At 45.8% G+C, this 27,687-nt stretch overlaps 2 protein-coding genes across 16 annotated transcripts in view; both read left to right on the forward strand.

Annotated features, from left to right (window-relative positions):
- Positions 1-4,391, forward strand: part of LOC121591491 (cyclic nucleotide-gated cation channel alpha-3) — a 104,674-nt gene extending 100,283 nt beyond the window's left edge. For 13 of the 15 annotated variants that reach the window (XM_041912054.1, XM_041912057.1, XM_041912058.1 and 10 more), the window contains 3 exons: positions 1,908-2,052; positions 2,164-2,324; positions 3,121-4,391. In XM_041912054.1, coding sequence (XP_041767988.1) covers positions 1,908-2,052; positions 2,164-2,324; positions 3,121-3,404 — 590 coding nt within the window. In that variant the 3' untranslated portion in view covers positions 3,405-4,391. The remainder of the gene's footprint in view (positions 1-1,907; positions 2,053-2,163; positions 2,325-3,120) is intronic. The other 2 variants (XM_041912059.1, XM_041912061.1) reach the window with 2 other exon arrangements.
- A 20,776-nt stretch (positions 4,392-25,167) lies between these two features.
- Positions 25,168-27,587, forward strand: LOC121592298 (mucin-5AC-like). The gene is made up of 2 exons (XM_041913697.1): positions 25,168-26,191; positions 26,258-27,587. Exons 1-2 carry the CDS (start codon positions 25,168-25,170, stop codon positions 27,304-27,306), a joined length of 2,073 nt encoding a protein of 690 aa, XP_041769631.1. The 3' UTR covers positions 27,307-27,587.
- Positions 27,588-27,687: the final 100 nt, after the last annotated feature.

The following is a 27,687-nucleotide window of genomic DNA, read 5'->3' on the forward strand; positions in this document are numbered from 1 at the left end:
CTGCTCCCTGGGTTGCACTCTTTCTTCATCCCTTGGTCTGTTTTAGCCACAAATAGGTCAACAAAGAAAGTGTCACCCAGGCGTTTCTAGCTATATCCCACCCAAGCCCACAAGCCCGCAGGACGCTTTGTCCGTGAAGGGTAATATAAAATTTGCAACTTTCCTTCAGCCCGGCTGATATTTGTGCGAGTGTGCGAGAGGTGATGACGAGCACATCGGAATTGTTACCTTTTTTGGGGCAACTGAAGTAGAAGTGTACGAATTTAAACGTTAAATTTTATGGTTAGGGTAAATGCTAAATGTATGGTAGTTTTTTTTTGTAGTTTGAGCATGACAATAAGTGCTTTGAAGAAACGAGAAACAAATAAATAAAAAAATCCACATATTTTCCTTTGACTCATTCAAAACGTTTATGGATTGATCAGTCAAATGTTATTTTGAATTAATTGCATCCCTTTTGACAACATATATCCCAGAGATACTGTTTTCGGGGATTAAAAATGTGTTTGAAAAGCTTTTTGATAGAGCCACTCTCTCTTCTATCGTTCTTGCTAAATGATGACTTCAGTGCTGGAAAATGTTATGGGAGTAATGTGATAATTACCATAGAAAACAATCAACATATCCGTTGAAGCTTGATGCTCATTGCTGATACTCAAAGAAAGTGCGTCATGACATGCCGAACGCGACATGCGAGTGCTTGAGTCAACTGCGATAATGTGACTCACAAGCTTCATGCGGTCACAAGCATAAACATGTTTCTGTTTGGCTGTGAACAGTGCTGCCAAATGCCACTGTTTCAGTCACCAACACTCTTTTTTTTTAATGTATCCGCAGTTTATTTGTCAAAAAAATGTATATATTTAACATTCAACTGCGTGCACCTTCCGATGGGGGTTACCCGTTAGGGATTTACCCACCGGATAAGACCGTCCGAGTGGACCTTCCTTTTTTTTGTTATTTTTTTTTGTTACGCATTTATACACTATTGTGCCTTGGTCCTTTATGAGAAAAAACCTTGTGACTTAGCTTAAACCCTTCCGTTACTTCCGTGGGAGTCATCTACTGTGCCTTGAGCAGCTCTCTTAGCGCCCTGATGTTACTTGAGCGGTAACGGCTGCTTCTTCTTCTGATGTCCAGCCAGCACGCCTCTCCTGTCTCTCGCCCGATGGAGTCACCAACACTCATGACTGAAACGAAGCTCAAATCAGCTCACGTACACAACTGTGATGATCAGAGGTAAGACTCAAACAGTTGTTGCGACCATCACATGCTTGGTGACATTTTGTTTAGCACGCAACTCTTGGCCAGTCGCTTAGTCAAGACATTTTCTGCCGGTCATTTGACATGACATTCCAAACATGTCATTTCTGGAATATATATGGCCCAAGAAACAAAATTACCAAGTGACTGACCTAGAGTTTATTGTACAAAATGTCATCAAGTATATGATGGTCGCAACAACTGTTTGAGTCTCACCTGTGATCAACACAGTAGAGCTCGTCATGCTGCCATTATTTTGTTTTAATTTAGTTTTAGAATTCGTAATTACTATGGCTGTGACGGTTTGCAGAACTGATCATAGTAAAAAAGTCATGACAAAGTGACTGACCAAGCCTTTTGAGTATCACCTCTGATTATCGCAATTGAGTACGTGATGCTGATATGGATTTTATTTTAGTCAGATTTTGTTGTGACATTGACATTGACATTTTGCAGCACTGGCTGCCCTGGCCTATACATAACCGCAAAACAATCAAACTGGGGCGAAAATGTCACACGCTTGCTTTTGCCTGGCTTTTTCCTCGCGCTGCTTTATCCGTGTCCGTGTAACCGTGTTTCCGGTTGTTTCCTTAGAGTGTTACTGTGTTAACTGTGTGCCTATTTTTGTGATTAATTTACTAAAGTTGCTATGGGACGCTGCCAATCGACACCAGGTCTAGTGGAGACGAAGGGCCGCACCACGATCGAGGACATGTGGATATCGCCCACGACGGCCATCACGTCGGCGGGCTCGATGATGGCGCCCTCGTACCCACCGCCCGCTAGCAGGTAAGTGTGTGTTTTGCGGGGGCCACCACGGTGTCTGACGAGCGCAACCGACCTATCCCGGCGTCTCTCTCTTTCTCTCTCTCTCTCTATCTCTCCTTATCTCGATCCCAGTTGCATCACGAGTCCACGGTCGCACCGGGGCGATGTTTGTAGCAGCCGGCAGCCCCAGTCGCCTGGGTCGATCAGCCCGAGCGTGCACAGCTCGGAGGAGCGGCCCCGTAGCCGGACGGCTTCCCATCTCGCCCGGCCCCAATCGCAACCATGCCGGACAGGTAAGTGTGGGAGGGGAAGTAGTTGAAGCTTGGGGACAGAACAAACGTCACACAAGTAGATTGAAAAGGCAAATACTAAACAGTTAACACAGTGTTAGTTTAATAACAATTATATTAAACTATTTTTGTAATAAAGCGTCATCTTAAGATTCTTCAATATTTTTTTCTTTTTGCACATCTAATTACATAAACATTTTAATACTGTTCGCACTAATACTTTTGTATTTTAGACGGTAACATTGTTGTGCATGGGTAGTGAAGTATTCTAGAATCTTTTTTTTAACTTATTCAAACACCCACCTTACTTATCTATACACCAGTTACACATATTTACAAGTAGTTAACATACATTTATAGTCGAATCTAGTTTTTACACATGCATAATTAATGCATAATTGTAGATATTCAAATAAATACAATATTTATCATCATAATATTGTGATAATACCAGAACCTCAAAAATTCACTTCATAGTTCCAATTAAAGGCAACATCTTTCCTTATAATTGTTTGTTTTGATTTCACGTTCGGAAAAATCACGTAAAATGTCAGATACTAAATCTTTTGAATATAAGGATGTCCAGTTTGATATCACAATAATTTCTAACACTTATTCCTAAAGTCACTAATTCTTTTTGGTTTGAATTTCTATCAGCTATAACCCCAAACGACAAACACGAGGTAACCTTCACACGACTAATGCAAACCCTTGTTTTTTTCTTCTTCTTCTCCTCCACTCCACTCTTCCAACCACCTCCAACACTGCTGCATTTTGGACCCGTACCCCATCGGCACAGGACCACCGTGCGGCTCGCTGACACACATCGAATCGTCCGGCGCGACGCCGCTGCTCGGATCGCACGAGGCGCTCGAGGGCGAGATCAAGCGGTTACGCGAGCGGCTGCACACGGTCGAGTCGGAGAACTTTACGCTCAACGCGAAGCTGGCCCAGCAGCAGTGGGAGGTCGAGCACCGGCTGGCCGAGATCGAGATGCAGATCTGTGGCGCCTCGTCCGCGTCGAGCGTCAGCCAGGAGAACGAAACCGAAGACCTGGAGCGGAACCGCGAAAGCATCATATAACACGGAAGCGAGCTGCCTCAAAAAGTTGCCCTGGTGTATGTGCGCTGCATGACATGAACACACACGCGAACAGGAAGAGGACGATGACGAAGAAGAAGAAGGGAAGAAGGAAGAAGAAAAAGAAAATACGCGGACAGAATCTGCTCTGCAAAATCTGCCACCCCCTCGCTGGAGCTGCAAATCTGGCTTCGCTTTCACCCACACGCCGAAAATGGCGTCCCACTCGGGCTGCCATCCGTGTTCGAGCTTTTCCTTTGTCCGGTCCAGAGTTTCAGAGATGCGTCACACACAAGGCCCGTCACTCCATCTACCCCACTACCACTGCGTACACTCACCACACACGTGCAGCAAATTTATGCATGAAACTAGGCTTATCTGATTAACCGATCTTACCGTTCGGCCATCGCCTACTGTGAGGGGCGCGATGCGTTTGCTTCTTTCTTTTCTCCTAATAAGTTCGATCGACTTTCCAAGGAGAGCGCCCGTTCTTACGCTCACAGCTTATGTTGAGTAGGCCGATGTTCTATCGCCCATTTCAATAACGGTGGCCGTAGCATCGAGCTGGAAACTGGTGGAAATTGGTGGAAACGCAAGCAAGCAGGGGGAGGCAGAGTGGACAAGAACTCCCGAAAACCAAAGAAGCAAAACAAAAAAACAAAACAAGAAAGAAGAACAACAACCACAACCATAACAAACAAAAAATCTCAAACCAACCGATAAACCTTTTGACGAAGCAGAACAACAACAGACACGAAAAGAAAGAAACAAACAACCAACAATACAGAGATCTCTCTATCCAAAGACCAGCATGACGACGGGTTATCTTTGGCAAAGGCAGCTTAGTTGGAAAACTATTGGAATATTAAGGAGCAAAAAAGGTGACAAAAACACAGCAAGAAGTGGAGAAACAAAAACTCACTCCTCACACGGCAAACACAGAAACCACACGAGATGATAACCAATACACATAATCTTGTTACACATACACAAAGAAACAAGCACTACCACTACTAATACTTCTACTATTACCACTACTGCTACTACTAATACTTTATATGGAATGATGATCGAAATCTCGCACTGAAACGCAGCGTGTGCACGTAAACCCCTTTTTGTACAATATATCCTGTAAATGCGTCTCGTATGTGTGTGTATGTGTGTGTGTGTGCGCGTGCGTGACTGTGTATGTGAGCGGGTGTGATAGTGAGGCGTACGTGTCGTACCAGCGAAATTTGTTGTAAAATAATTTCCTACGAGATAAGACGACCCAAAACTGTCGGCAAGAAGTGAAGATAGTGTGAATCTAACGAAACTGTTTATCCTTTAAAAAGACAAGCAAACGATAAAATGTGAAGAAAAAATAGCCCTCATTATAGGCAGAGAAAAAAAAAAAGTTTGTACGCTTTTAAGTGCGCAGGGTAGTGGCGTGTTCGCGCTCGCGGATCAATTAATCGTGTACATACGTGTTAATACGTGTGGCGGGTGAATGGCGTGCACGCACGGGCTATTGAAATGGAATTTCAAATAGGTGTGGTTCAGTGAACAAAAACAAAAAAAAACACCCCCAGCCCGAGCGATTAATACCCCCCCCCCCCCCCCCAAACAAAACAAAGCAAAAAAAAACGAAGCGCAACATTACTTCACATTGTTTATCTGCCCAGGTGATATACATATAAAAACAAAAAGAAAGCAAAACAAACCAAAACAAAAAAAAAACGTGTTGGTACTTCGTAGAAGTTGTGACCCCTTTTCGCCCCGGGTGGCGCGTAAAGCGGGTAAAGGTTTCCGATGCAAATTTATCGCACCATTATCGGTTCGGTGTGGCCGGTAGGACAATAGCAGGATGGAATGGCCAATCGACGTCGCCATGAGCGAACATTTTTGTGAATATTTCACTGTACAGCAGCGACACGCAGAGAGCAGTGCACACACATTCCTAGCAAAAGGTGAGGTCACGCGAAAGGTACGAAGTTAGCCAGAGAGTAAGAGAGTGAACACAATTATCCTAAAAAAAAAATAAAAGTCGGTAAAGAATTGTTTCCATCTTGACGAAAATGTTGAGCAAACGAGAGGAAACAATAAAAAAGCTAATACAGAAGCCAAACACTTTAAATACCCGGATTTGATACCCTTAACGCCCCGAAGGTGGATTGGTAAATCGGTCGTTTTTTTCCCTAAACCAAATCAAGAAGATTTCCTAGAAATATAGCACGAAAAATGGCCCGATTTAGGCGCGAATATTTAGGTAAAATGGACATCAGTTAAAATTAAAAAAACACACACACACACATACATGATCGATTCGAGTAAGAGAAACACTAAACAAAATTATTTATCACACATAACAAGGAAGGAAAACAAAGCGAAAAATAAGGAGCATTTGATTAACTAAAATAAGCTCCCCCCAAGAGGCTGTAAAATAGTCACCACTGGCTTTGGTTAATGAGTTGGAGTGTGGTCTGTGTTAGCGCCATCACCATCGCCAGCCCGCCAAAACTAAACAAATTAAGGCTAAGTGAAGAGAACCGGTGCCAAAGAGTGAGGGAGTCGGCATACCATTTGTTGATCATTTGTAAAACGTAATTTAAATCCTTTTAAAAAAATGCCATTAACCACTAGCTGCTAAGTCACAACGTTGACAACATGGTTCAACAAACTTTAAGCTACATTTCTCTACACTAGCCTAAAACGGGCGATAAAAAAAGAAAACTCTTCGTTTGATAAGTTTTATCCATTGTACGGAAACCCTAATCGTAAGATAACCCCTTTATTGTTTTATTGTTCATTAGCCTGGTTTCGATCAGTCGATCATCATCGTGTTGCTGCGAAAAGCGAAACCATTGCCGCGCAACGCATCCTTTGATTTTCATTTCTTCACGGCTTTGCGCAGTGCGCCTGTGTGTATACTATCCGCGGAGCATGCGTTCGCTCCTGTTTCTAGAGGCCAAACAAAACTCCCATTAAATTGTAAGCGCGATTTCGAGATGTTAAACAGCATGTTGGGTCAGTGTAAAAGAGAGTTAAAAATGGGAATACGTTGTGTTTGAAAAAGAATTTGAGGTTTGTGTTTTTAAAACGCCTCCATAAACGTACACAGTGTTAGCGCCGAAATCAAAAGGCCCCACAGTTCCTTTTGCTAGTTGTTTGGTTTTTGTCCCTTACATCCGAGAGAGTCGGAATAACAGAGCCCCATTCGTTAGACACACAGACCCACAGCCACGTACGTTAAGTTTGATCGTTCACGGTGATTGCTTTGTACTGTAAATGTAAATAAAGGTCAATGGATAGTAAACAGCTGCGATCAAGCGATTAGGATTCGAAGGAAGAGAAAGAGAATACAAAGAAAAAAGAGATACATAATACAAAACACGCACACACTCACACAGTACCACATATTCTAAATAGTTAGCGATAGTGAAAGCGAAGAAACGAAATTCCAAATCTATATTGCTATCCCGTACGGATAATGGTAAACGATTAAGCTGTGCGCTTTGAGATGATTTTTAGTGCACAATCGTTACCCCATTAAGAAAGTTCTTAGTAGCTAAGGGTTCCTAACGTAACGTTGTGAGCGATACACACACAAAAAAAAAAAACAAATCGAACAATTCCAAATTCAACGCAAACATTAATATCAACGCGGTGCTGCTCTTTTGCTGGATGTTTTGTTGAACGATCCTTTGCCTAAAGCTTTTTGATGCTACTACACTGCTGTCACCGTTGGCTTGAAATACTTTCCATCTTTCCATCCACTCATCCATCTATCGTTGCATTGGTTCAAACAAAGCAAAAGGATAAAACGATAGAAATCGAACAAATAATGAAGCATTTGCACACCACTATTACCTACTAGTGATTGTAAGTGAAAATCCAATAAAACGGGACCAACGGTGTGTTTGGAAAAAGATAAACAAACAAACAAACAAACAAACAAAAAAGCAGACAAAGTAACGCAAAGTAACGCCTCCACAACCAGCACAGAAAACAGCAAACCCACCACTACTCCTTACATAGATTCAGCGCACCAAACAAGCAGACAACTGCTCATCAGCAAAGCCAAAATCACGCACAGCAGCATCCCCCACGAACCCTGCAAAAAGCAGACGCGAAGTAACGTAGAGCATATGCCAAATACAAATTGTTTTTTGCAGTCCTTTTGAAAATTGTCTAAAAAAGACAAAAAACATTAAAATCATTTAACATTAAATGTTTCTTGTTAAGTTTGGAGAATTAAAAAAACGCTTTCAAGTAACGCATAACGACAACACGTTACGCATAGCGCAAAAATCACGCAGCGGTTTGTGTCCCCGCTAAGCTTTCACTTTCATTTCGAGCTGCGTACGCTGCATACAGTGGGCTGCGTACTGGCTGCGTTCGCATTTGCAATTGCAATTTTCCGTTATGCAGGAGAGACGCAACAAAAAAGAAACGTAACCAAACCCCCGCGAAAATACAGCAGTACTGCCATTTTCTAGTGTAATCAAACAGGAAAACAGAGTTTAAATACCGCGTAAATGCCGTTGTACCAGTAGATAAAGTTTAATAAAACAAAAAGAACCCTTTTCCACTGTCACGCCATCTCCTCTTCCTACCCAGCATAACCCGAGTCACAAACAAATGTTAAGCAAAACAACGGTGCCAAGGAAGCATTTGCAGCACTAATTCAGTTTTTAGTCGACGGTTTAAAGGGTGGAAAGAGCGATAACGTAGCGTGTGTGTGATGTGTGATGGTTACTGTAGTAAATATAGTGAGAATATAGGGCCATCGGTTCTTGAGGTAATCCGGTAATATTCGTCTTAGATAGTCGAAACGCAAAAAAAAAACATCGGAAAATGTGTTGCACATACTTTTGAAACTATGCGGAACCGATGCCATAATACGAATGATGCACCTACACTCTCCAATTCTCGCAGGCCGACCCACAAATTGATAGAATTTCGAATGCAAAACTCATCAGTTCGTTCATTCGGGAGATAGGAATCGATCGAATCGAGCAAATTGTTCACAACACTGACACACTTGAACACAGAAACAAAGTGGTACTAAAGCGTTTACTAGTAATTTAATAAGCTAGCGCACACACACACACACACCGAGCACACAATGAGCCATAGAGAATTCCACACACACGCAGACAACAAACGTTGCGGTGGAGGGTTATGTTATATAGTGCAAAGCAGAAGGTAGAGAAATTGCAAAAAAAAAGGCCAAACCAAACCAATTACCGAAAAAAAGCGAGATTAAATCATAACTACAGTTAAACCGTAACACACGCTGGAAAAACGAATATTACCCCGTCGTCGGTCGGGAGACAATTTTATAATCGAAAACCCCGTTCCAGACCTGTTTTTTTCCTTTTTTCTCTTTGTACGAGTGATTTTGGACAAAACCGCGTTATCCTCCCAGCGCCACCCCCAGCGGAGTGTTGCTGTCACTCCCAATTTATCACAAACAGGTGGCTACAGGTGATGCGATTGCCGGGAGTGAACGAGATGCCTATAGGGATGGAGCAGGTGTGGTGTTGATTATTTCAACAAAAAGCCAGCCACACACACACACATACACACACACACATACACACACACACACACACACACACACACACACACACACACCACGCGAAAGCGAAAACGACAAGAAGCAGCAGCAGCAGCAGCAACCTGGAAAATATGCGAAGCGAAAGCCAAAAATAAGGAAACCAGTTCTTCACCATGCAACATCTTCCCCCCCCCCCCCCCCATTGACTCCCTTTCTGCCTCGCCCGGTGCGTGGTGGATCGGGCTAGTCGAATCGTTCCACTAAACTAGTTTGGATTTAATCGAATGCACACGCGTACGCCGGCGCGTTGGATGTAGGAGCGAAGCAAAACTGCCAAAAATTTTAGATAAACCAAATAGTACGATTTACTTAACGATCAAGATCAAGAGAGGACGGATCGGGAAGCAGGAACCGTGCAATCGTGTATAGTGTAAAAGGGAAAATGTCTTGTATGTTTGAACATACTCAAAGGCCAAACTACTATATGTCCCGTTCAGATAGATAGTATTATCATGTGTTTTTGTGTGCCCATCATCATCCCATTCCACATTTCATCAGTTCGCGAAACATACAGACCGCAAATGTCGCTAGCTTTAAAATGAGATGCCGCTGGCCTTAACATTCATGCCAGTCTATCCCCCGATGGGATGGGATGAACTTGCTCTCAATCGTCAAATTTATGGCCACCACCAAAAACACGACTTTGCGACAGTCGTGGGTGCAAAATTTAAACCAAAATGCAGCATGTTTTTTTTTCTTTTTTGCTCATATGCTCATCGCAGTGTTTGGCGTTTTTGTGCCGTGCTGCATAGATAGTTTGATTTATGCTTCATCCAACTAAGCCTTTCTGAGAAAAAAGGTCTTCTGGCACACACACAATTTGTGGAGGCTTGTGGTGTGCTGCAAACTGCTACTTACTCCGCACCCCATCGATCGATCGATCGACCGATCGATCAAGGTCTTATCGGGTGGCAAATTACTATTCACACCGCTTTAAAGGTGCTAATTTGCCCAACCCGTGTGTTTTCGGGAGCGGAATCGGCTTGATTAGCACTTCACTAGTAGAGCCACCGGGTGTACTGGCCCATAGGTTAGCCACTGCCATTTTGCCAATGGAATTCCGAGCGTGCGGCGTTTCACAGCTCAGCTGTCAAGGGCATCAAGGAAGTGATGATAGAGAGAAGCTTCCAATTCGTTTCCAGTCATTCGCGGCTTTATACGCCAAACCCTTTCGGAATCGTTATATCCTTGTCATGCAAAAACCAAAATGTAACCAAACCCCGATCGAACGAGTTCAAAAACGTGTACAGCAGGGAGGCACAGGAGAAATGGAGAAAGTGAACTCCACGGAAGGAAAGAGAGCCAAAGCTCCTTTTCCTGACCATGTAAATAGATATGTTTTAAGATGAGCGAGGAAAGTGCTCCTAGTTAAACGAAATAAAAAGAATGAAAAAAAAATCAACACGAATCCTTACTAAAAACTAAAAACCTATGAAAAAATAACACACAAACACAAATGTATCCCAGTTTCGAGAAAAAAAAGACGAATGAAGGAAAAAAACAAACACAAAACCGTGCACCAATCGCCGACAACATGAAAGCAAAAACAAAAACGTTAGTACAGTTTTTGCGAAAAGTGACAAAAAAACACACACACATCGCACCAACAAATAGGCCAGACTGTGCCGAAGATAAGCTGTTAATAGAAAGATGGAAATAGGAGAAAGCTACGGGCAAGATGATAAGACAGAAAAGAAAAACACAACAACAACAACAACAAAAAGGTAAATAAGCTGCTAACGTACTGTAGCAATGAAATGGTTAAGAAAAAGAGTAACAAAAACAAAACAAACAACTAAAACTAGACCCCTATGTAAAGCAAAGAGTAAACTTTATCAAGCCAAAGCAAGGAAAAAGTAAACCAAACAAAGGGGAGAGTTGCTAATAAAGCGCGCACACACACACAAAAACTGCACACAAAAACGAAGAAGGAATGCACAAAACTCGAAGATATTAGACTAGAGATCGTGCACCAAAATAGGCCACCGGCAGCAGAGGGCACAAGAGACAGCGAAGACAGGTAAATAAAGTGGCCAATTGATTGAGGAAAATGGATTTAAAGAAGAAAAAAAAACAAATAAAAACCAATTCACCAAACAAACAATGTTGCCAAACTCGTTGATGGGAAGGTAGGGGACAGATTAAATTGAAGCGTACTAACTAAAACCATAAAAGAAGGAAAAAACACGCACACATACACACTCTAAGAGGTACAGCAAGTGTGTGAGGGTTGAAGAAAAAGGTGCAAGAAGCAAACTGATGTAATAAAACAAAGCGAAAGAAGCGAAATAATATGATAAGAAGGTTATATGAGGAGCGGAGAAAAATGGGAAACGGTGGAAAGCATTTGTTAAATTATAATATTTTCAAATTTATTGTAATTTCTATGAAATATATGAACATGAAAAACATGAGCAGAAATGCGATCGAGAAACCAACAACGCTTCCTGTGTGTAAGTTGTTTGTTTGTGTTTTTTTTTTGTGTTTTGTTTTTACTGACTTAAAATTTAAAATTCTTTCCCTATTCTTCGATGCAACTGCCATCTATATCGCTTTTGAACGATCATTATCCGCTTGGCTGAGCTTGGCTCTTTGTGCGCTACCGTGCAGCGAATGTTAATTGGAGAAAAGACAAATAAAAACTTACACTTACCGCATCATCATCATCCGATGTATTATTCCGGCGCAAATTCCTTTTGCCAGTTGTTGGTGCTTGTTTGTTTTCTTTTTCCGTTTTGTTTCGTTTCGTTTCGTTCCGTCAGCCCCATAAATCTTCTGTTCTGTTCATTACCGGAATAGCTGATGAGCGGCGTGAAAATAGCTGAGCTTTAAACCAAGCAACCCACGAAGCTTGCTACACTCTAACTAGCTTCGTTACCTTAGTTACCGTAACGCACCGGTACACGGGGTTGAGCTGTCGAGAATGTGCTTGCTACCTCATCATAGTCACCACCGACATTGCGATCGCTCAATGGAGAAAGAGAGAGGGAGCGGGAAGTTAACAAAAAGAGAGAGAGAGAGCGATAGAAACATCGCTTCCCACGAACGCGCTTCCTCATAGTGGTGCTAGCGGCTCGCATGAGCGCGCTAGACCGTCACGCGCGAGCTTCCTTTCAGATTGTATTTACATTCTTTTCCGCCCGTTCACTGCGACGAGTTACAATGTTGTCCCCCCCCCCAAAAAAACCCCCCGATTGGCGGCATCACATATCACCAATGTTTGATTGCATTCCCGCGCAATCGGTACCGAGGTGAACTGGGGACACAAAAAAAGAACCCAACCCGAACAGAAGACTTCAATGCCGGGGAAGTTGGAAACATGACGGAAGGTTTGCACTTTCTTGTTCAATGTGTCGTATAAAAAGTGGCGTATATTCCCACTTGCCATTAGTGCGTGCAGTGTGTCCACATTTAGTAACGTTATCCTTGAGGGGAAAAAAAGGTTTATTACCTCTTCTGTTTTCTTGTTTGCGTAATTAATTTACGCATTTGCAAGCAATATTCACAAGCCACAGAGAGACAAGGTGTTTACTATTTTTAAATGCAGCTTACACCTCGTCGTCTCACATTTCCTTGCGAATTTGCTTTCTTTTTCTTTCTTTCTTTATTGCTGTTTAACAACACTCGGTCACCGATTCCGAGGCGAAAAAATGGGATCAACAACTCTGCAAAGGAGCACAACAAGTATGCACACAGCTGTAGCGAAAAAAAAAGGCTCCCTCCTTCTCCTCTCTTGACGTAACGTTGCTGTTGCTTTTGCACGGTTTCTTTCGAGCGTAACCCTGGACTAAATTCTTTCGGTTCCCTCCCCCCCCCCCTCCCCCTCTCTTTACTCACCCCCGTTGCATTGAACTCGAGAAAAAACGATCACCGGTTCACCCGAAAAATGCGCGATCACTTGAAATGATCGCGGTGGACACTGGTAAACACAACGCCATCCAAAACGACTTCCAAGGCTACCGCCGACAGCCGACAAAAGGAAGCGAAGCTTTATGAGTGATCGCTAACGGCTTTTCGAACGACGGTTCCGTGATACTTGCCCGTATGTGTGTGTGTGTGTGTCATTAAAATGAGTCGCGCAGGGGCCCTTTCAGGGCACCATTCACCCAGGGTGCGCGAGAAGAAATTCTACGGCAAAGGGCTGGGTGAGTCATGGCATAAAACTGAAAGGTGTTTTAACCCTTCAGAGCAGAGCACCGAGGCGAGTTATTGATGTGTTATTTATTATCCTAATATTAACTTCATTATTATCGATTGTTTTAATCGATCGATTGTTCGAATAGCCTTAAATTGTAATTTAATACTTCTGTTTGTGTTTCTTACATTATCTATTAATTTTAAATTACTTTCAACAATTGAAGCATGTCCATGCCAATCTACCATGACTCACAGAGAAAAGAACTCCACTCTTTACAGCACCTCATCAAACATTCCCATCAGCACCTTTATGCGGCGTGATTATTCGTCCGGGTGCGCGCACACACCGGGGCACCCAAAATCGCCAACTCGAACTCGATCTGCATGAGCACTCCCCTCGAGCACTGCAACTCGCCACGGCACACCCCAGACACACACACGCGCAAAGACTCCGGGGCCGCCCTTTTACCACGCTTTGGGTGCTGGTAAATATTTCACTTTCGGACCTCCGAACACATAAAAACCTTGGGGTCTGGGCACCTTGGGTAACTGGTTGTAAAAAATTAAACCACGATCATCGAACCGGTCACACCAGGGCCAGGGCGCGCTGAGCTGAGCTGGGCTGGGGGACGTGGGGGCGGTGGTTTGGGGCTTTCCCTTCCCTTTTTACCATTCTCTCTCTCTCTCTCACACTCTCTTTCTCTCTGTCTCTCTCCTGCAGTTGTCAACAATTCGGTTGTAAGGTTCGTTGTCCTTCCACCCCTGCTCCACAGTCCCGCACTGTGCGCCGGGACATTTGCGGGTAGCGAACGAAACGATGACGTTGCGGTCGCCTAACTGCTACTACCAGGGGGAGTTGGGGGCGGGTGGCTGATGCTGTTTGGTAATCGCGAAAAGGAACCTCCCATTCCTTTCCACACCTCTCAACCAAACAGTTGGTTGCTTTTCTGTTTAACGGACCCGCAAACCATGTGCATATCGTTTCAGTTTCATAAGGGTTTTGTTGGCCGTGGACGGGGAAAAACGACGGGAGAAAATGGGGAAACACCCGGGGGTCGATTCCGAAAGGCCGCCGCTGCCACCGTCGTCGTCGCATTCAAAAAGCCAATGAGTCGTGATGAAGTGGTGCGCGCGCACCCACTCGTGTAGTCTTTTCTCTTGCAGCCAACGACACGAGCTGGTGGGCTGATGCAGGAGGAGGAGAAAGAGGAGGAGGAGTCTTTGGAGCAGAAAGGGATACAAAATGCTACCACACACACACACACACACACACACACACACACACACACACACACACACACACACACACACACACACACACACACACACACACACACACACACACACACACACCACACACACACACACACACACACACACACACACACACACACACACACACACCACACACACCACACACACACACACACACACACACACCACACACACACACACACACACACACACACCACACACACACCACACACACACACACACACACACACACACAAAAGGCACCCTCTCACAAACACAAACACACAGATACACACCAAAGCTCACACTGAATAGATGAACGTGATGAAATCCCACACCTTCGTCTTTCTTTCCCCCATGGTGATGTTGATAAGCGGTACTGGTGCTGGTGTGACTAAGGCGCAGCAGGGTGCTGCTGTACGGTGCATGGTTCGTTAAAGGTCCTGAATGGGGAATGGGGGTATGAAACGGGTTTGAAGAGGCCAATGTAAAAAAGGGTTCAATAGTTCTTAATTTGCATTTGAATTTACTCATCGCAACAACTGATATACCTTAACCTTAAATAACCTTAACAATTTGCAAATAGCCTCAAAGTCGTGGAAATAACCTCTTGAATAGTGAAGTTTGCTCAAATCACAGCGTTGTTTTTCGTCCTGGGTAATCTAAAGATAATCTATGCATAATTATCACAATTTTTATTAGCTTATTAGCTTCAAGATTAGATATCAAAATGGTTATTTCGTGGCTCCAAGTCTTTCCTATCTGACAGGCATTATTCTGTTACAGGCTAGGCGATTTACTTTCGTGCCCATTTACGGGCTTGTCAGGTGTAGCTCAGGGCAGTGCACTGCAGTCCCGTTCTGTTTATTTTATTCATCAACGATTGTATTAGCATTCCTGCTAATGGGCATCTGTTGGCCGCGTTCTCTACAATGGTGCTCAATCGAACGGCTTGACCCTCTGTCCTGATAAATGCAACGTGATCTCTTTCAACCGCAGATCAGATAAAACACACTATTTTCCTATAATTTAGACGAAGCAACTTCAAAATAGACTGTCTTCCGCGAAGGATCTGGGAGTTTAGGGAGCACACAAATCTTTGTTGTCAATAAAGCCAATAAGTCTTTAGGCTTGATCTCTACCGTGTGGCTTCCGAAATACGCGACCCAACCTGCCTTAAGACTCTCTACTGCTGCTGGGTACGTCCCATCCTTGACTATGCATGCATAGTCTAGACTCCGTCAGGTACTACAGCCAAGGCAAAGGCTAGAGAAAGAAAATTCGCTCCTATCGCAGTCCGTAGATTCCTGCATGGTTACACTAGCAGCATGTCTCCATACTCGGTACGCTGCCAGGTTGTTGGGTTTGAATGACATCAATGACTCGTCACTCACAGGCTCAGCTTATGTTTATTGCCGGTTAACTTACCGCTAATATTGATGCTCTCCCTTTACTGTCCCAGTGAGGCAAACAATTAAGAAATAAATAATAATAATAATAATAATAATAATAATAATAATAATAATAATAATAATAATAATAATAATAATAATAATAATAATAATAATAATAATTGTTGGAATGTAAGGATTATGAAACGGTCATTTTGAATTGTTTGCGGTTGTTTTGTCAATTGGGAATTAAAGGTTAAATGTATTTTCTGGCAGCACTGCCGATCGACAATTTCTTTGATCAAGTATGTGTGCGAATAAAGCGGCACTAGCGCATGAAACTCGATACGAGCCGGACGTGTTCTTTACTTTGTCTCCTTTGGCGATCGAAGACGACACAACAAAACACAACGTAGGGCGTAGAGGCGTCAAGGGGGAAAGGAACCAACAAACCATGTACCAGAACGCAACATTGGTGCCGTGACCAGGATGGTCTAGTATTTGCGGTTTGGTTTGACTGGTTAAAGTGAAGAGCTTTGTGTGATTTCTTTTGGCAAAAATCGCGTAACGCGTGTGAAATCTGAAAGTTCCGTATCGAGCGTTGGTGGATTTCTGAATAAGAAAAAATCGCGAAAGCGTGAGAAATCATTGTGCTAGTGGGTGTTCTTTGCGTGTGTATGCATTTTGTGTCGCGTATTAGAAATGTCGGTTAGTGAAGATTTTGCCGGTTTCTCTGACGCGTCGGGTTCGAACAATACAATGCAATACACACAAGCAGAAGATCTGGATATGATTATCCTAAAGCGCGAGCGCGACCGAGTCGTGCAATCGTTGACAAGAATCGACACGTTTTTGGCGCAGTACAAAGAGAGTGATTTCCCAGAATTGACGCCTCGTCTCGATCTATTGAACGAGCGTTGGAGGGAGTTTCAGACTTTGGCTCGAAATATTGGCGCAAAAGATTACAGTGAAGATAACGATGTGCTTTATGGTGAGATCGAAGACAAAGTCATGCTGTTGAAAGGAAAATTATTGGGAAAGCTGCGGGCTGGAGCGGAGATACCGAGTGTGAAACAGGAGCGCGTGTGCGATGATTATAATAGTGTTCGTTTGCCTCAGTTGACGCTTCCTCAATTTTCCGGAAAATATGACGAATGGCTCCCGTATCACGACATGTTTGTTGTTACTGTTCATGAGAACGAGAAATTGTCGCAGGTTGAAAAGATGCTTTATTTGAAGGGTTCTCTGAAAGGTGAAGCGCTGAAGGTGGTGGATACTTTGCAAGCCTGCAATTCGAATTATGACGTAGCTTGGGATGCTTTGAAAAAGCGATATTCTAACGAATATATTTTGAAAAAGCGTCATGTTAACGCGATGCTACAATGGCCACGGATGAAAGTCATGAACACGGTGGGTATTCATGGGCTTATCGATTGTTTCGAAAGGAACTTAAAAATTCTAAAGCAGTTAGGTGAAGTGACCGAACAGTGGGGATGTTTGATTATTCAGATAATCATTTCAAAGTTGGACGAAAGCACCCAACAAAAGTGGGAAAGGCACGTTGAAGAAAGTGAGCAAAAAACGGTGACGGATTTGTTAAGCTTTTTGCGCACACAGACGCGCATAATGGACGCGTTTGCAGTGGATAGGCCAATGGCGGCGGGCAAATCTACAAGTGAACGTCGTGTTGCGTCTAATGTGGCTGCAGAAGCAAAGTGCGCAAAATGTGATGGATCGCACATGGTGGAAAATTGTGACTCGTTTCGGAGTTTAACGTTGCCGCATCGTCGTGAAGTGGTTGAAGCTAAGAAGCTTTGTCTTAATTGTTTGAGGCAAGGGCATTTTCAAGCCAAGTGTTGGTCACGTGCACGATGCAATATTTGCAATCGTAAACATCATTCCCTTCTACACGGTGAAAATGTAAGTGAAACGATCGGTCCGTCGGTTCGTGAAGAACTTCCATCTACCAGTGGCACGCAAAATGTGGTGGTGAACGCGTCATCGAACAGAGAGTGCACTTCTGTGTTATTATCAACGGCGATAGTGAGTGTGCGAGCGTGTGGTAACAAATGGTTGTCGGCAAGAGCATTGATCGATAGTGGGTCTCAGGTGAACCTGATGACAAAGGGCTTGGCTGCGCGGCTTAAGTTACCGCAATACGAAAGTAAAACGGCATTATCGGGAGTTGGACATTCGAAAGTGGACATAACGACGTCGGTAACGACTGTCATACGTTCCAAAAGTTGTAACTATCAAGAACGTATGCAGTTTCTAGTGTTGCCGAGAATTTCTAGCTACAGGCCGGTAACTGGAAATCAAATTAGCAGGCAGAATCTCCCGATGAATTTTGTGCTCGCGGATCCTAATTTCGATAGTGATGCGGAAGTGGATTTATTGTTGGGCTCCGAATTTTACGCGACTTTTTTGAAACCGGACAACCGTGGTAAAATTAGGCTCGAGCTACCAGCGCTCCCAACATTTATTAGCACTGTTTTTGGATGGGTTGCAACTGGGAAAGTTCCGCTGGCTTCTGAAGGCAGCAATTATGTTACTTGTGGCACGTGTACTAGGTTGGACGATTTAATTGAGCGTTTTTGGATTATTGAAGAAATACGTGAGCCGCTTCAACATAGTCAGGAAGAAAGGGATTGCGAAGCACATTTTGTGCAAACTCATCAGCGGGATAGTGAAGGGAGATATATAGTGAAGCTGCCATTTAAGTGTGACTTACAGAACCAATTGGGACCGTCCAGTGCGATAGCGAGAAAACGGTTCTTGCAGTTAGAACGACGTTTCAATCGGGACCCATGGTTGAAACAAAAGTATACGGCGGTTATCAACGACTACATCGACAAAGGGATTTTAGTCAAGGTGGCTGCGAACCCTGATTCTGAAGAAGCTCATGGTCATTATTTCTTACCACATCATCCGGTAATCAAGGCGTCCAGTACCAGTACAAAGGTACGACCTGTATTTGATGGATCGGCCTCTACCGACGGTGGTAAGTCTCTTAATGATTTGTTAATGACTGGTCCTGTGATTCAGGAGAACTTGTTGGCGTTGTTGCTGAAATTTCGGATGAGGAGCGTGGCATTAGTGGCAGACATAAAACAGATGTATCTGCAAGTCAAGGTGCATCCCGACGACACTCGTTTTCAACGTGTATTATGGCGAGGCTCATCTGTTGAGTCCATCGAAGTCTACGAGTTGCAGCGGGTCACATTTGGACTTGCACCGTCCTCCTTTCTGGCCATTCGAGTACTGCAGCAATTGGCAATTGATGAAGGGGAAAACTTTCCCTTGGCGAGACAGGCGTTGTTAGAGGACTTCTATGTCGATGACTACATTGGTGGTGCCTCTAGCGAAGAAGAAGCAGTTAGGTTGCAAGCTGAGCTGACGCTATTGTTGAGAAAGGGCGGATTTCATCTAACTAAATGGAATTCTAACAAGCCAGATGTTTTATCTAGCGTTTCAGCGGAAGACAGAGCAACATCCAACGTTAAAATGTTTGAAGTTCCAGAGGAGCCAATAAAAACTCTAGGTATCGCGTGGCTACCAGAATCGGACCAACTGTACATAGACTCGAACATTCAGATGAACAACGAGAGCTGGTCCCGTAGAAAGGTTTATTCTTTGGTAGCACGTATATACGACCCTTTGGGGCTGGTGGCTCCTGTGACATCTTGGGCCAAGATAAATATGCAATCGTTGTGGTTGGCAACTGATGACTGGGATGAAGAAATACCGGCTGTCATGCAAGAACGATGGTATGCTTTTCAATCACAACTCGGGTTGCTGAAGGAGGTTAAGTTTTCGCGCCATGCTGTTGTGCATAATCCTGTTGCTGTTCAACTACATTGCTTTTCGGATGCATCTGAAGCGGCTTATGGGGCATGCGTGTATGTTAGAACGATTGGTAGCAGCGGGGAAATGGTAGTTGAGTTGCTTGCTGCAAAGTCTCGTCCTGCGCCGTTGAAAAGAGTCAGTTTGGCCCGGTTAGAACTTTGTGGAGCATTACTGGCAGCAAGGTTGCAGAAAGTGGTACGCCAAGCGTTAAGAATTCCAGACGTGGAAACCTTTATGTGGACTGATGCGACAATCGTGTTGCATTGGATTCGAGCACCATCCCATTCTTGGGCTACGTACGTAGCGAATAGGGTATCCGAAATTCAGGAATTGACGCATGGCTACAAATGGATGCACGTGAAGGGCGTTGACAATCCTGCCGATATTGTATCGCGTGGAGCTATGCCGAACGAGCTGTTAGCATCGAAGCTGTGGTTCCATGGTCCCGGGTGGTTACAACTATCAGAGGAAGAATGGAAGAAGAATGCCAGCGGTGTGTTGGCAATTCCCGAAGAGGAGTTATTGGAACGAAGGAAGAGCTCATTGGTGGCCGCAGTAAGTAGCGAGAGCGATGATTGGTGTGATAGGTTTTCCAACTATGACAAATTACTGCGGATCACTGCGTATTGTATGAGATTTATTCGTTGTTGCCAACGAAAGCTGGATCCTAAACACAAAGGTGTTTTGTTGGTGAGCGAGCTAGCAGAGGCGAAAATTCGACTGGTGAAAAGAGAACAACGGATATACTTTGCGGCTGAGATCAAGGAGTTGTCTGCTGGACAAACGGTACGTCCCAAATCATCACTGAAGACATTAGGAGCTTTTTTGGACGGTGATGGTTTGCTCCGAGTTGGTGGCCGCTTGCATCGCGCTAAAGCCATGCAAGTTTGTAGCAGATTTCCGTTGGCGCTACCCAAGAAGTCACGATTTACTATGCTAATGGCAGAATATTATCATCGATTGGCACTTCATGGTGGGCCAACTGCAACATTGAGCGCACTCAGGAGAGAATTTTGGCCAATTCAAGGACGATCTTTGGTCAATAGTGTTTGCAGAGGCTGTCTGGTATGCTTCAGGATGAATCCCGTGTTAGTTCAACAACCACCAGGACAGCTACCCGTGTCGCGTGCTATGCCAGCTCGACCATTTTCGATCGTAGGGGTTGATTTCTGTGGACCCATTTACTTGAAGCCGGTGCATCGCCGAGCAGCAGCGGAAAAAGCATATATTTCAATCTTTGTGTGTTTTTCAGTAAAGGCTGTTCACATCGAGCTTGTGGAGTCTCTATCAACTCATGCATTTCTAGCGGCGTTTCGTCGGTTTGTGGCAAGACGGGGTTTGCCCAGCGAGGTCTATTCCGACAACGGTCTCAACTTCCAAGGAGCGAGTAAGGTGATCGATGACTTCTACACGTTGATGAACAGCGATTCGGCGGTGGAAGATATATCGAGGTATGCTGTTGGCGCTGGCGTTAAGTGGCACTTCATCCCACCCCATGCACCGAACTTTGGCGGCCTTTGGGAGGCAGCGGTAAAAGCGGCAAAACGCGTCCTACTGAAGGTTGTTGGTGATCGGCAGCTGGCGTTTGGGGAGATGTCGACGGTACTGGCACAAGTGGAAGCTCAACTCAACAGCAGACCGCTTACACCGTTGTCGGAGGATCCGGAAGAACTTGATGTATTGACGCCGGGGCATTTTCTAATCGGTGCTCCAATGAACGCTCTACCGGAGCCTGACGTGGGTGATGTACCAATCAATAGATTGAAACGGTATGAGGAATTGCGTAGAGTGGTACAGAATCATTGGGCGCGTTGGCGTAGGGAATATTTTAGCGAACTACATAACGAACATCAACGCGGCAAGGCAGTAGTAGAGCTAAAGGTAGGACAAATGGTCCTGTTGAAAGAGGATGGGAAGACTCCTCACCATTGGCCAATGGGACGGATTGCTGAGGTATTTCCTGGCCCAGATGGCGTAGTGAGAGTCGTTAGTATCAGGACTAGGAATGGCTTGTATAAGAGGCCAGCGAATAGGATTAGTCTTCTTCCGTTTGAGAGAGTGAATTAGATATCATAAAGGCATTTTGTGAAGTAACGGCAAGAAGTAAATTTGGTAAATTTAGGTGGCCGCTATGTTGGAATGTAAGGATTATGAAACGGTCATTTTGAATTGTTTGCGGTTGTTTTGTCAATTGGGAATTAAAGGTTAAATGTATTTTCTGGCAGCACTGCCGATCGACAATTTCTTTGATCAAGTATGTGTGCGAATAAAGCGGCACTAGCGCATGAAACTCGATACGAGCCGGACGTGTTCTTTACTTTGTCTCCTTTGGCGATCGAAGACGACACAACAAAACACAACGTAGGGCGTAGAGGCGTCAAGGGGGAAAGGAACCAACAAACCATGTACCAGAACGCAACAATAATAATAATAATTGTTTGGCGTCATATTTTGAATTTTTGTTCATTGGGTGACTGCAGGCAACTGACAGCTGTCAATGTAGCATGTGGCTTTTGACAGCTCCCGTTTCCGGCATCGCCCTCTCTCTGCTGGATCGTAAAACGAAGTGGTTTTAGCAACACAACGTAGGGAAGAATTTTATGTGAAATACCGTTCTAATAAAGATGAGCCTTAAAATAAAACAATAATAATTTGCATGAAGCCACAGTTGCTTCGCTTGACAGCACAAGTGGCTTACTTTATAGTTAGTGCAGATGAAAAAGGGCTTTTAAGACGACCTTCTAAGATACTCTAACATGGATTTGTGTTTTGGTTTATCAAACTCAGGATTGGACACAAAACAGGTCTTATTATTACTATCACTCTCACTTAAAGTCGTTCCAAGACTATTGAGTTCGGCTAGACCGGAGCTTTTAATGAATATCAACAATAAATTGAAATCCCTCTAATATATTTGGCCAAGATAGCTAGATATACTACAAGTGTTGGGTTATGGTTCTTATATTGGTCGTCCTGATGGACGGGGATTTGATGTAAGGGCCTTGGTTTTAAATTTATTTCTGGAATTAAATCATAATAGAAATATAGTACGATGATTTCTATTTTACAGCCAGGTTAGTTTATTTTGCACAAGTGATTTTACCAAGGTGACTATAGATAGATTACTGAACTGGGAATGGAGCTTTTTATGGAGATTGGCATGTATGTAAATTACTTAAAGTAATTTATGAATCTTGGATTTGACAGAAAATTTAATAGAATGGTACAAAATTGAAGTGATCGTAGTTTCGTCCATCTACTAAGGCTCTATCAACAGCTCTGTTCTTTAACATTTGGGTATAAGCAGGGATTGATATCTGAAAGCCTTATTTCAATGATGAAATATAACTCATAATAATTGATACAGTAATTCAAGCTTATCTCAGTTTAATCCACCTAAATCCCCCAATGTTGTCATTCAAACCTTCTAGACGTCGTTCCAGAATTCGTTTGTATGTTGTAAGCTTTTAAGCACTAACTTTAATATCACATCACAAACTACATTTTACTTTATATCCGCCACCTGACCCACTGCTCTAATGCGTTGACTTTTAATGCGCACCGAATAGGAATCTTCCTGTCTGCCAAACAGGTTTTGTCTACAAAGCATTATGATAATGCGGTTCTTCACTATGGTTTCCCCCCGCATTAACGGAACAGGTTCTAGAGAGGCTGTGAAGCCATTTATCCCTCCAAATCCATATTGTCAACCATCCTAGAGCCACTTGCGATATCTCGCTTGCGCACCGGCCGTAACCGCGCCGGACCAGACCACTTCTGCGGCACGGTCAATAAACATGGCCTATTAACGATCGATCAGTCTTCTCCCTTTCTTATCATCGACGCAAAAAAATAAGGTAGTTTAAAATCGCCCGCCTAGTTGGGCCACGGTCAGAAGCGATTAGCATTTCTTCACGGTCACAGCGATCGGAATCCGGAAACCCAGGAGAGCACGCGGATTGCCACCGAGGCAGGCAGAAGTAATATGTGTCATGCGGTTGGCTCACGGCAACGTAGCCCATGCATCCAGGATCCAGGGGCTGACCGGGCAAGCGATCGCAAGCATCATTCCTTCATTTTGCGCGTGCATGTTAACCCCCCCCCCCCCCAGACGACCTACTTCCACAAGTCCCCGAGTGTACGATCGCGATCGGAAGGAAGCGTTATTGATGGTGCACAGTTTATGCAAAACCCTGGTTCCCTTTCGGGCCTGGCACCAAGTGAGTGGCGAGTTGTGGCGTGTTGCACACGCGGTGCTCGAAATGCTTTCGCTTTAGACGATCACGGCTGCGCGGGTTGCCACGCTTGCGAGGCTCGAAGAATGTCAACGATCAGTATGATAATTTCGCGAACCGGTAGCACAGCGGCCTACTAGTAGACGAGTGTGCGGGCAACAAGGGAGCCAGTTGCCAGATTGGCATACATATCGGCATAAGCACACATACACACAAGTCGTTCGATCGTAGAGCGAGGGCTCCAAATCTATGCATGCGACGGCTGGAGAGACATTCACATCGTCGGCGTGTCTCAGCGTCTTCGGTTGGCTTTTCGGTGTTGCGTGACGGGCGTGCAAGGAAGCAGTAAAACCCACAGCCCCACCACCCCGAACACTGTCTGTCCTGCTTACCCCAACACACACACACACACATAGACAGAAAAGGGTACAGGTTTTGTTCGTTTGTTTGCTGGTTTCAGGGTGGTGAAATGAAGCCTGCGCCTTGCCACCGAGAAGCCGCCTTTCATTCTGTGATCAATCGCATCCGCGTTCGGTCGTGGATTTTTTAGCGCGTCTGTGCCGCTCGTTTCCCAGCACGATCGTGTTTCGTGTGATCGTGTGGTACACCTTACGTGTGCGTTTGTGTTTGCGTGCGTGTGTGTGCAAAATAAGGGTGAGTTCTTGTGAAACGTGCACGGAGACCCGTGTCTGGGTCTAGGAGTGGCTGGCCATAGACACAGACCTAGACATCAACCGAGAGCGAACGACACAGAGAGGGAGAGAGAAAGGTCGTGCCAAAACCCCTCGAGTCTTATCGCTAGAGACCTCCACCGCTTTATCCCCACTCCCCCACTCCACTCTGTTCGTGATCGTGAATGTCATAGCGGGTGAGGTTCTGTCTGAAAGGAAATTACACACAAAAAAAAAAGAGAACGGTACTCGCCCGAAAGGAAGAAGGAAGGAGACACCTCCATTCAGTGACACACGGGGTTGTTAACGTTTGCCACGGCAAGCACACCACAAACTGCCAGTAGTGCCTGGGCCATAGTGGAGCTGCTAGTGAACTTGTGCCGCAGCAGGCAGACAAGAAACAAGAAACCGTTGATTTGTGGGTACGTTTGTTGTGCAACCTTTGTGCTTCATCCGAGATGTTGTGTCCTACCTTAAGAGTCGCTCCCTTCAGAGGCAGTGCTTTGCTGTGCGTCAGTGATCTGTGATATTCCAAACTAAAGTTCGTGTTGTTTTCCCTCCCCCTCCACCCCACCCCTTCATCCCATTTCTTCTGCAGTGTAAATCTCCCCGCCCACCTCCGCTGATACGATGAGGCTAACTGGAACGCTCTGTCTGGCGCTGGTGGCGCTGGTGGCGATCGCGTCGGCCAGCCCGCTGGACGAACAGGCACGGGCGGCACTGTTCCGCCGCATGCGGCTCGGCGGTCCCAAAGGTCAGTTGTCTTCAGGGTTCGCTTCCTCCGCTTCTTGTGCTTCTCGGCGCCGCCGACGGTATGCGCTTCATCTGCTTGCTTCCCCGTACGCCCCAAGCCCATTTCATAACCCAACCCAGCGGCTCGATCACCTCGAACGCCGTCCCGCTCATCTTCCCTCCCAAACCGCACCCAAACGATCACCACCACCACCGGACGGTTCGCAAAGGCGACATTTCGATGCAAATCACATTTCTTCACACCATCATCATGATCATCATCATCATCACCATCATCATCTTTCTCATGATCATGCGCAGAGCGATCTGCGCAGCGTTCAGCACGTTCATAGTCCTAGCGAGCGGTTAAATAACGCCCGCACGCCCGCTCACGCTCGAAACAATAGAAACACCGTACCGTTCGTACCACCGCCGCCGTTGCCACCCGTATCGACCATCACCGTCGAGGGCGGTGGGCTGGCTGGTGACGATCGACGCTTGCTTTTAGACGCCGCGATTGCCCGCGTAGCCCAAGCGCACGACCGGCAGCTGCGGCAGTACGCGCAGCTCAGCAACTTTAGCACGTTCAGCGACTACTTCCTGGCGCAGCTGCGCCAGCAAAACCTGGCGGTGGCGTACGCGTTCGACGAGCGGCGCCCGGCCCCACCCGTGACCCCGGAGGTGCCGTACTACGACGAGGTGGACGGTATCGGTGACCGGCGGCGGGCGGAAACGCTTGCACTAAACACGCGCACTGTCACTACCATTGCACCGCCCATTACTACTAGCACGCTTAGCACTACTACTAGCACTGATAGTGATATCACGACCAGCACCACTACTACTACTACCACTACTACTACTACTACTAGCATAAACGGCACCGCCGGTGGCCACTTGCCTGCGAAAGTTTGGGGTGAAGGTACAGAGTCACGGTTCGGGCCGGTGTTGGAGTTTGTCTTACAGCGTGTCCAATCGATATTTTCAGTCTACAAGCACGAGGACCAGAGCCGTCCGGGCGTGCCGGTCGCGGACAGTCTCGACAAGGTGCCCGCGGCCGAGGACCGCAAACAGGGCAAGGAGCTGGCCGAGGAGGAAACGACTACGGCGGCGGCTGCTGCTGCTGCAGCCAGCTCCACTCCCGTCCCGGCGAAGGGAGGTCTGAATAGGCTGTTCGCTCGCAAGAAGTACAGCCCACTGTTGCGCGACGGCTCGAAGGGAGCCCAGTCCACGACGGAGGCTGCTGGAACGGTGTCCCCGGCCGCCGCCGCCGCCTCTGCCGCCAGCACGACGGAAAGTGAGGACGGTGTCACTTCCTCCGGGACGACGCGTCGGACGCGCCCAACGCGCCCAGGCAAGCTGCCGCGGTCGACCTCGCCCAAGCCGACGGTTTCGGTGAAACCGACCAAGATTTCGTCCCGCTTCTCGAAGCCCACGGTCGAGCCGACGGAAAGCACGGTAGCGGCGGTGACGTCCCGGACGACACGCGGTCGCCGTACCCGCCCATCGAAACCGTCGAAGTTGTCCGGCACGACGACGACAACGACCACAACGGAGGAGCCAACTACCACGACCACCACCACGACGACAACCACCACCACAACCACGACGACGACTACACCGCCTCCACCAACGACAACGACAACAACGACGACGACGAGCACTACTGCCGCTCCCAGCACAACTGCCGCCTCCTCGGACGTCTCCCTGGAAACGGGCAGCGTACCGCTCGCTGCTAAGGCGGGAGCGGAGCAAGCGGACGAGGAAAGCTCACCCAGCTCAACGGCTGCCCCTGCCAGCACGAGCACGGTCAAACCTTCGTCCACCACGGTGGCACCGGTCGCCACCTCCTCCATGACAGCCGAGAACGATGCAGCCGGGCAGGAGGCGGACGCACCCGCTGCCCCGGCCAAGAGTGCCCCGAAACCGGAACGTGTCATCCCGGTGGTCGAGCGGCAGGACGAGCTGCCCGAGAACGAGAGCTTGTTACAGTCGGCCAGCTACGATTCGTCCGCCGAGCAGGATGAGCAGCAGTAAGCAGTGTAGTGCACGGGACAGCGGAGCGTGCGTTTGTGTGTGTGTGTATGTGTGATAAGGATGTGAGAGTATAGCGTTGACATTTACTTGACTATACGCAGCGGTGTATACCACCACTGTTTGCGCCCTTACTCCCCTTCGCCCGGGTAAATTTGTCCGGGTCGGAGAGGTGCCCCGGGGGGCGACGCGAATAGTGGCAGCCGCTTCTTCTTCGGCAGCATTCGATTTTGTAGCTAGCGAATGTTGGGCGAACGAAATAAAGATTAGGTAAATCCACTGTATTTAAAGGGTATTTGTTTTTTTGTTTTTTTTTTTGTGGATTTTGGTGTTTTCGGCAGATGAAAAAAAATATGTTTAAATGGATCCAGCAAAAGGTAAGTG

This window comes from Anopheles merus, chromosome 2L, assembly GCF_017562075.2.
Source record: "Anopheles merus strain MAF chromosome 2L, AmerM5.1, whole genome shotgun sequence".
NCBI lineage: Eukaryota > Metazoa > Arthropoda > Insecta > Diptera > Culicidae > Anopheles > Anopheles merus.